This window comes from Pygoscelis adeliae, unplaced genomic scaffold (assembly GCF_000699105.1).
Source record: "Pygoscelis adeliae isolate BGI_AS28 unplaced genomic scaffold, ASM69910v1 Scaffold318, whole genome shotgun sequence".
Taxonomy (NCBI): Eukaryota; Metazoa; Chordata; class Aves; order Sphenisciformes; family Spheniscidae; genus Pygoscelis; species Pygoscelis adeliae.
Genome location: NW_008825430.1, coordinates 4,429,928 through 4,439,820, shown reverse-complemented (window position 1 = coordinate 4,439,820; position 9,893 = coordinate 4,429,928). Strand labels below are relative to the sequence as shown.

The following is a 9,893-nucleotide window of genomic DNA, read 5'->3' as shown; positions in this document are numbered from 1 at the left end:
CTCTTCAAAGACTTTTGGTGCTCACTGTTCATAACTAGCATGTCCTAGAATGCTCAAGGTAACTTTATCACCCTTTCTTTGTATTACGCATGCTTTTTTACCAGAGAGTTCACCTACAGCAGCTGCTAGCAGTTCTGAGCCTTACTCTAATATAAATCCAAATTAGCAGCACTTTTGCAATAGGATTTTTATTCTTTGGGAAGTTGTTCATGTGAGCCTGTAGAGAGATTGGAATACTGTTCAAGAAAAGCCTCTTTAGGTAGTGCAAGACTTTAGAAAGACCAATATTTTGGAGTCAAGTCTACATAAAAGGAAGAAGCTCGGGTGTTGAGTTAACAAGGCTAAGACAGAACATACACTCTGAAATCAGTTTGAATGCAAAAAAATCCTTACCTGAAGTCATTGCCGCTGCAAAGGAGGTATAGATTTATTGTAACTAAAGATTACTGTACTACTTAAGAAAGTTAGTGTTTTATACTTTGCCAAAACCTAATAACTTACATTTTTCTTATCTTTTTCAGATGGAACAAATAAAGAGGGCAAATAAACTGTTCACTAATGACTGTATATTTCTGAGGAAAACCCTGAATATTCCTGTTATATCAGAGAAACCATTACTGTTCAATGGACTTAATTCACTGGAGTCTCCCGAGAATGAAACTGTTGACAGCTCCCCTTCTTGTGATGAAGGACTAGTGACAGTTCAGGAAGAAAGCAGTTCTTCTCCCAGTCCTCAAGAGCCTGACAATCAGCCCACTGCACCAGAAGAACTATCTGCCAGAGATTTCCTACAGAGATTGGACTTGCAGATTAAGTTATCCAAACAAGCAGCCAGGAAACTAAAAGATGACAATGTCAGGTAAATGCCGTTTTTAGTATTAAGCGTCTTAATCTCATCCTGAAGGCTTTTTAGTCTAAGCCTAACCCTCTTTGTGGGGTATCTCAGACAGCAGCTGTAGTTTTAATTTGTCAACAGTAAATCTATGCTATTATCATGCACCAGATACATTCAGAGCACACCATTAGCAGATGCCTTGATACGGCAGTTATAAAGGGTGCCTCACAATACATTGTTTGTAGAATAGCAGTAATATTCCATGAAAGCTAGAAGGCCAGTATTCTCCAGGATGTCTTGCTATGTAAGTGGGCAACTATTTAAGCAAACCCATAGTTTTCAGTAGAGTACTAAGCCAAGGCCTATGAGGAAGCTGACTGTATACAGCAAGGCATGACTGCATTTTTCTTCTATCCCAAATTGCCTCATAATTGTGTAAATATTCTCCATGTTGCAGTTTCAGTTAAGCTATCTAATCGCCTTTCCCTATGCAGTCCCTCCCGTTGTGGATCCACCTACGTAGACTTCTGTATTTTCTTCAGATTTCTTCTACAGCCAGGAGCTCCCACACACTTTACTCCCAGAAAAAGCAGTGCCTTTTGACCTCTGCACAGTGATTATCCCCTCACGTATGTAGGCATCCCATGGAGAGTACAGAAAGACTTAGAGCAAGAATGGACTTCAGTAGCATTTGTTTTCCCATGTCCTTGGGACAAGCTTCCTCAGCTTGCTCACAAGCAGTCTCTTGGGCTGGTTGTCTGGCCTGTTTATTCTCTGCAGAAACTGCCTCAGTGGGGGATGCCGAGGTGGCCTTTCTCATGACAATAAAAGGTATGGCTGCAGGGGACTGGTGTCGCTTCTCTTACCAGAGAGCTGGAGAGAGGTTATGCCTCCAGATACGTACTTTGCTTTGGCGAATTTGTTTAACGCAAAACTTCTTCCATCATCCTGCCTCACTTCACATACCCTGATTTTGGGTGCAAGCAATATACTTTCCATGTCAAAAAATCCAAATCTATTGAGCATGAGTCCCATCATTTCTTCAGTAAGTTAAGGGATTGTTTCAGCAACTTAAAATCTTTGTTCAATAGACAAAAATTTGAGGGGGAGCAGTATATTGCATTTAGCAATTGGACAAGCCTCATTTGGAGAAATAGCCCATAAGACAGGTTAAGGTAATTCATTACCTATTGCACTCCACATACAACTCTCCGTTGCCAGAAGGACACTGGTTTAGAGTTACAGTCTCAGGGAAGGCCGGAACGCTTTCACATCTTGTTAACACACTTGTCCATTATTTTCTTTTGAATTGATTACATGAAAGAGGAAAAACAGCTGTTGGAACTCAGATCCTTCTCTCTTCAAACTCATTCACTTGCATTGTTATATTTGAAACCACGTAGCATCTATCAAAATGTGCTGCTGCTGACTCTCAGATCATTAGACATATGTATCTAAGACAGATTAGAGTAGGTGTTGACCCAGCAGTTAAGCTGGGTGACAGGAAACCACAGTCCCTGCAAGAGGAAGACGATTATTTTAACATCCTTTCAACAAAATAACATGCTAATTTACAGAAGGAAATTCACTTAGACCTTGCTGCACTGTGAGCAGAGCCAGTACAGTGAGAGTGACACTGCACGAATAGTACACTGCTACTACTAATATCCATTTCCTATATTGCTTAAGTTACAACTTGGGAAATGAGGGCCTGGTACTAAATTTCCTCCCAAGGAATAATGGATACAGGAGGATGAGTAACTTTCCCACCTCCTGTTCGGATTTAGAGGGTAGTTTTGTTAATTATGCGTGGAGCGCAGATTTTTATTGGTCACGATGCTACAGAAAGCATGAAGTACAGAGCTGCAGGCTATCTGCCGAGCAGGATGTTATCCAAAGCTTCTGAAGAGAAAAGCTCCCTGTATGTCTGATAAAGTCTTCATAATGTCACCTTCCACCCCACCACCTCTGGCTCTCAGCCATGGCTCACGAAAGCCATCCTTGCCTTATCTTCTCCAACTGTTTTCGCCCCTTTACAGCCTGAGAGGAAGTGCCAAAGGACCAAAGTGAATGTTTACTCCTTGCAGAGAGCAGGAGTAGAGGGCGACCGTTGCCAAAAGCCCTGGAGATACTTCTCAGCTACGTACCATCAATGGTATTTCTGGGCCCGCACTGGAAGGTGGCAACATTCCTTACTCGGCTCCAGCGGCTCCCCAGGAGGCACCTGTTCTCCCTCCTGCCTATACCTTTCTTGTCCCTTGCTTGGAGCAGGAGGCCCTGGAAACTGGACAGCCATCGTGATAGTAAACCAGCCTCGTGAATATGCAAATTTTCAATTTTAGAGTGAAAGCTCTTTATGAAATTAAGAGCGCTGTTTCCAGCTACTCTGGCCTTCTGTATTCAGATTGCCTTGTCAAGGCCTGTTTAGAGCGTGACATGCACCAGCACTGCAGTTTACTTAAGTGCCTGTTGGAGAGTAAGAAAGGAGCGCCTAGAGTTAGATCTACTACCACCAAAAGGGACACTGGAACTAAGAAAACTGCAAGCAGAAGCAGCCTATCAGTTCCAGAACTTGAAGAGTCATAACTTCTCACCATACCCGTGAGCCTGACTTGACAGATGGAGAGAATCACGACATCTCTTAAGTTGCTCTTTACTTTGGTCTCCCTTAAAGTTGCCCAGAATGCACACATATACATGCACTGATTCTGATCAAACTGTACAGGCAGTTTCATAGTCAGAAACTGCCTTGTGCTGCAAAGACAGCTTAAGGTGAATTACAATGTTTAATCATAGCTCTTGAAGTCACCCGTTTAAGTGCTCTCAAAGGAATAAAGTATATTAATCTCTAAAGCCAGCTTCTTCTCAGCTAAAGCCTCTTGTTGTTAGGTAGAAAACTTGAGGAGCACATAGGTGCGGATTTAGACTAGATATTAAACTTTAATAGCCATGCAAGTAGATGAGCATTAAAGATTATAGAACGTGATCCACTCAGTTTGTGCCGGCTGCCTTTCACTATTAGAGTTTATGTAAGCGTACGGCTAGATCTGCACGTAATACTACTTTTACTAGAGAGTTTCACTGAGCAAGAAATCATTGGTTAATGAGTCCCCCAGTCAGGCATATTTACCCAGGATGCAGCTCTAGGTGAGCAGCTTAAGGCAATAAGACCTGTTTTTCTTTTGAGCAATATTTTTATAATAGGCCAAAAGAAATGCGAAAGTATTAGTATGGTTGGTTGTAGCGTATGTCGCTAACTCACATATTTGCATATTAGGGAAGAATACCCAGTATTACTTTTATCCACACACGGAAGAAAAGCGACTTGTAATAGTTTGAGAAAATACAGTAGTGCTTCATCTTGCCCAGAATGCTGTTATGCACGTTTCAGGATGCCAGAACGGGAATTAAGTTTAGTGATGCTTTTTGTATCAGATAGTTGAACACCAGAGGTCTGATGCAAGGTCTTTATAGAGCCCTTAATATTTTAGGGAGGTACTGTGGGAAGGTAGGCTAGAACAGTGGGGCCATACGCTGTGCTTCTGGGACAGGTCACATCTTTCTGCATTTGCCTTTCAGTGACTCACTTTGAAAACCGTGTAATTGAATAGAGCCACGCTAATCATTGGTGCTTATACGAGCCAATATAATTAACTGGTGTGCAGCACTGGAACAGAACCACAGAATCATAGAATCATTTAGGTTGGAAAAGGCCTTTAAGATCATCTGTTTACCAACCGTAAACCTAACACTGCCAAGTCCACCACTAAGCCATATATTGTCATCTGCTCAGTTACCTCGACCTGAACCTAGGACAGAGTAGGGTGTTGAAGCATTTGAAACTGGTAACTAATTGAGTTAATTTGCCCAATAATTGTTCACCATCATTGGCTGTCAGCTAAGAAAACAGATACCTCAATAAAGCAGGCTGCCCGTGGAGAATCCTGTTTTCAGACTTCCAAAAGCTATTAACTCAGACTGCTGCCTTGTTTAATTGTGGATTCTAGAAGCATCCAAGCATCGGATTTGCGTTCACTTGTTCCCACTCAGGTGCGCTTGGTCTTACAGAAGTGGTTATTAGCATTTTTTATTGTGGCCTGGTGCATACGATAGCTGGCGGTAGATGTCTTTCAGCTCCTGTAACCTGCTGGGCAAAGTGGCGACAGCAAACGGGAAGAGACAGCACGGCGAAGCATTGTAACGCTGTGCTGTTCCTTTCCCTTTGCTGGAAGGAGAATGTTGCACTGACTTACCACTTTGCTATTTTAAGCATCTTGAAAGTGAAGAAAATTGTTTGGTCATTAAACATACACTGCCATGTTGTTGCTTGTGGGCCACAGGCCGGAGCTACTACTGTGTAATTTTGTTTCGTATAAAGCTTGGCTTGTTTTTAAGCCATCAGAACAGACTTGTAGTTGCTACGTACACTTCTGAAGATCTACATTAGTAACATTTCCTGGCCATTACCTTGGTTTGGAGTAATGTGTTGTAGACCTCATCACGTAGCCTAGTACTGCAGCCTGGGACAGAAGGTTCAGAAGCTCTTCTTGCCAGCCCTCACTGCCAGCTACAGCATGCCTGAGCCGTGGTCAGAAATTTGTTTTGCACGTTACAGCCGGTCGCTGCTTTGCTTAGGTTCAAGCGTAATGACCTACTACGTGGCTCTTACGTCCCTGCCACAAACAGAAACCCCTCAAAGCTGGCTGTGACTCAGGTGCCAGTCTTCTGCGCTCTGCTGACAACTGCCAAGTAAGAGCCCGTAGCCCAAATGCGTATTTCGCAAGGGAAGTGGAGACGAGCAGCTTAGACTGGCTGTTCTGTTACTTTGATGTCCGAAGACCTGCTGATACAACATCACTGTTTCAACTCTTCCGTACTCCATATTCACCCCTACTATCCACCGTAATCAACCGCAGCTAATTTCAGTCCAGTGGTTGGCTGTTGCCATGTCGTGATGGATGTCGTTCCTATATTAAGGCTTTCAAGAGTGAAAGGCCAATTCTGACAGCCTCTGATTAGAAGGAAGGTCTTTTTGCTGTAACTCTGCCACGTTTTATTCTCCTAAAAGGGGAAACATAACAAAAGTAAGAAGTACAAAGTAGTTTTCAGAGCACAGCATAGAAAGTAAGCTTCTCCCCTACTGGACAGTCTAAGCTCTGAAAACAGAGAAGTTCTCCTCCATCCTCACAAACTAGCAGGAGATTGCTATTTGCAGCTGTGTTCTGGGCATACGTGGCTAGAAGCCCGTTGCCCCAGAAGGGCGTGTATCAGAGCTTCAGAAGGCACTTTTTGAAATACTTCGCTTCAGCCAAGTAGTTACGGTTGAATTTTGCAGTCCTGCAGTCCAATCTGACAAGCTTGGTATGTTGATAGGTTTCAATTCTGAAAAAAGTTTTAAAATGTATTGTCTTGAGACAATTTATAGATCAAAAGTGCTTTAGTGCTTATTCAACTAAACATGAATTGTTTGCTCCCTTACTTTACTGGCATGCCAGGTATTAGGAACAGCATCTGCAAATTACAGTATTCCGTGGCAGTTTTGCGATGCAGGATTGATGACATAAGGAAGGACACTACTTAAATATGCACAGATCATCCGTATCTTAAGAATCGTGCTTGGCACTGGGTCTGTAGCATCACTAATGTGGATAGATGTAGTACTTGTAAGAAAGGCTAAAAGCTGTTTTCAGTACTACTGTAACCACACGTCCCTGCAATAACTACCAGTTTCATCCAAAACCTGTTTTTTTGAGGTTTCATTTTTTTGACAAGATTGTTTCAAGTCAAAAGCAATATCACGTCTTTGGCTTAAGGAGATAATTTTGCTGGACTACCCAAGAACAGGGAAGGGCTGGGAAAATGAGTGCAAGTTACTCAGCTGCTTGGTTAGTTTGTAGGGTTCTTTCCTCTGATTCTGTTCTGGGGGGGGTTACATGAAATTTAAATTGTAGATAAATAATCATGTTTAGAAGTTAGTAGGGAAAAGTCTGCATGATTGGGGTTTGGAATGGTATTGAAATGCATAGTTTTTACCTTATACCACTATTAGACTATTGGAATAACTGTACCTTTGTATGGAGGCACATACAGTATTAAAAATAACTGGCAATGCTTTGAAGCTCATAGTGTAGCGACTGTTAAGTCTCTGTTCTCACCAAAACACTAAAATTGGAAGCAGCTTTAAGAATAGGCTCTCAGGAACATAATTTTGAAGCTGCAGTAGTAGAAAACAATGATCTTCGGAGAACTTAGCATGCTTGAATTAGTACTGGATGCTGCTCTGCAATAGGTTTACATAACCCCTTTTTTTCTAAAGGCGATATTGTCAAGCAAAGAGTAGGCAGGCTGATTTTTCCGGAGGATTTTTTAATAGCAACACTACTTTGGTTTATCCAGTCATTGCAATAACAACAGCACTTGTGGGCAACCATTTTCTCCTAAGAAAATCCAAGTGATCAGTCTCAATAGTGATTGATGCACCCAAAGTACACCCCAAGGAGCCCACTCAAGGAATGTCCTTGCAGCGTCAAGACACAGATCCAGCTACAGCTACGATGGACTGCTCCTGTTCTTGCCTCATTTGGTCCATCCGCACCCCCTGCCTTTCAAAAGGCTGAAACAAACCTATAACTAAGCTTGCGTTTTTAAAAGAAGGAGTTGAAAGCAACGGTGCTGGAACTCCAGCATGCCTTCCACTTGTTTGTCCTTTGCAGTATTTCTTATTGATTTGGCACTGCAGTGTCAGGAGGAGTTCATTAAACTCGCAATACGTTCTGATGTTGTTGAACTTACCCAGCGTTCTGTTCTTGAAACCACATAACGAGAACTCCAGAGGTGTATAATGAACAGTAGCGTACTGCAGGCAGTATTCCTGTTGGGCAATGCCAGTCTTAGCTATTTTGATCCGTTAGGAAAACTTTATCAGCATTTGCATTGCAGTTTTGCTGTTGAGACATGGCGTGTGCCTGATCTGATGATTATGATCATTTTCTTTTTAGGGAGGAGGAGAATGAGGAAGGTCCCTATGCAGCTTCTTCGTATCACCAGTAGAAGACAGATGTGATGGCCTGAACACTTTCCGTGAAATCGGTTCTTAAAGAACTAAATGGTCAATAATTCAAAAAACCAAGTCTTTTGGACTCATCGTCTCGATGTACTTAAAACAAGTTGTGAATGGGTAATTGCACTGAAATTATGACCTCTTCTGCCTTCCATAGGCTAATGTCCTTACGCTATATCAACAAAGGGTTTAAGCCTTCCAAAACTAGCAATGGCCTTTAATACCCCTTCTGTGCAAACTGTAGCATGGTAGCAACAATATATCCTTGAGGTCACCTTTATGCAGGACGTTGATCTTTAGTAAAGATTTTGTAAATACTTGTTAAAGTGAAATTTGTTTTAAGTATTTAAAAATATTACATAAGTTTGCTTGTAAATGACAAACTGTGAAAATAATAGAAATGTACTTATTCTGCAAACACAGGCGAGTTTGCTGTGGAAGTTTTGTCTACTTCAGGGCTGCAGAACTTGCCCCTGGGCTCTGTCTGTGCGTGTGTCTGTGCGTGGTTATCATGTATTCCTAGAAAGGGGAATTTGACTTGTTTGGGTTAGTTAAAGCCTTTATGGTTAAACAACTGTTTGCAAATTGGATTTCTGCTAATAAAAGCGAAGAGTTACAGCAAGAGATTTTTCTTTGTGAGATACGACATTGGAATATCAGATGTGTGTTATTGTGTGCAGTTATATTTTATGTGGTTTTAATTTAATAAATACAAAAATACCGATGTGTCTGTTCATAATGAAGTCAGCTCGGTTCTAGTCTGGTTTTTGCGAAGAATGCTTTGTCGAGTTACATGAGCTATTAAATGCTAATTTCAGGGCAAATAATGTCCTTTACCTTTACCATCTAGCTCACTCTCCTCAGTGAGACCTGTAAGAACTATTTGATCTAGTTGTGCGGTCAAGGAAACAGTATTAGGATTGGTAAGAGCCGCACTGGTAAGCCTTGGCTGTTCTGAGAAGAGATGGCAGTACTCAAGTCTGCACGTGGAGCCCACCTGAAGCTCAGGGAGGCCGAGTGCAGCCTGCCTTCCCTCTTTGCCCTGAAGTTCATGTATTAGCAAATTCTTGTTAAGCATCCTACATTTTTTCCTCAAGTGTTCAATAAGATGCTTTTTCCTATGTATCAGCTCATTTATAGAGTTTATTGCTCCCGCAAAGCAAAAACTTTGTGCGATTTGTTAAGATGGAGGCAATATAGAAAGTTACACTAGTTTACGAAAACTAGAAATAAAAATTCAAAGCTAGACGGGAATCGGTATTTCCCTAGAGCTTGCAGGAACTCACACCAGGCAGGCTCATTCAGATCATCTCTAGCTCTGGTCCTCAAGAGGAGGAGGTCTGCGGTGGCACACAAATTAACAGTCACGGGGAAAGCTTAGAGTGACCAGAAGGAAGCGTTGATTTTTCTTGAAGAGGCTGGTGAGTTGGTTTTAGGTCTTGCATCTTTCTTAAATTGGGATTTGTATCTATTCCTTACAGGATAGTTAATTTCAGTAGGACGTTACCAGAGCCAGAATAAACTACGTTGCCAAAGGTGACCCTAGCTTCAAGCCCAGTTATATTTTATAATACTACAGAAGAATTTAATCCTTTTCTACCGAAGACCTGCTATTGTAATGCCCTCACCTATCCAGCACACGCAGGACCAGGGTGCTTTGCTGAGCAGGCGGGCAGCACAGCTTTCCTTGCACAGTGGGCACACCTCCTGGCAGCCGCACGACGCTGACCAAGCTGCTGGCAGAGCAGAGCACATTTCACTCCATCCTTCCCAAGAGCGCTGCCGTGCCTGTGGGCTGGAGGACCTTCAGGGCAAGCCACGGAAGACGGGTGACATCGTTTACATCTACTTTTCCTGACTGAGAAAGCCGTACAGAAGTGCAAGGGAAGAAGCGGCTGTGCCAGCCTGGAGGCGTGGTTGGGCAGAGACCCACCCCGCACGCCCTTCCCCTCAGACGCGCGCAGATTTCAGCCCAGCCCCACAGCTCGGGCCAGCAGC

The 9,893-nt window shown here is 42.6% G+C and overlaps 1 protein-coding gene across 1 annotated transcript; it reads left to right on the top strand.

Moving 5' to 3' along the window:
• Positions 1–521: 521 nt before the first annotated feature.
• Positions 522–8,618, top strand: LYSMD2 (LysM, putative peptidoglycan-binding, domain containing 2). Its single transcript, XM_009330960.1, has 2 exons — positions 522–859; positions 7,834–8,618. The coding sequence occupies exons 1-2, from the start codon at positions 522–524 to the stop codon at positions 7,883–7,885; spliced, it is 390 nt and encodes a 129-aa protein (XP_009329235.1). The 3' UTR covers positions 7,886–8,618.
• The last annotated feature ends 1,275 nt before the right edge of the window (positions 8,619–9,893 follow it).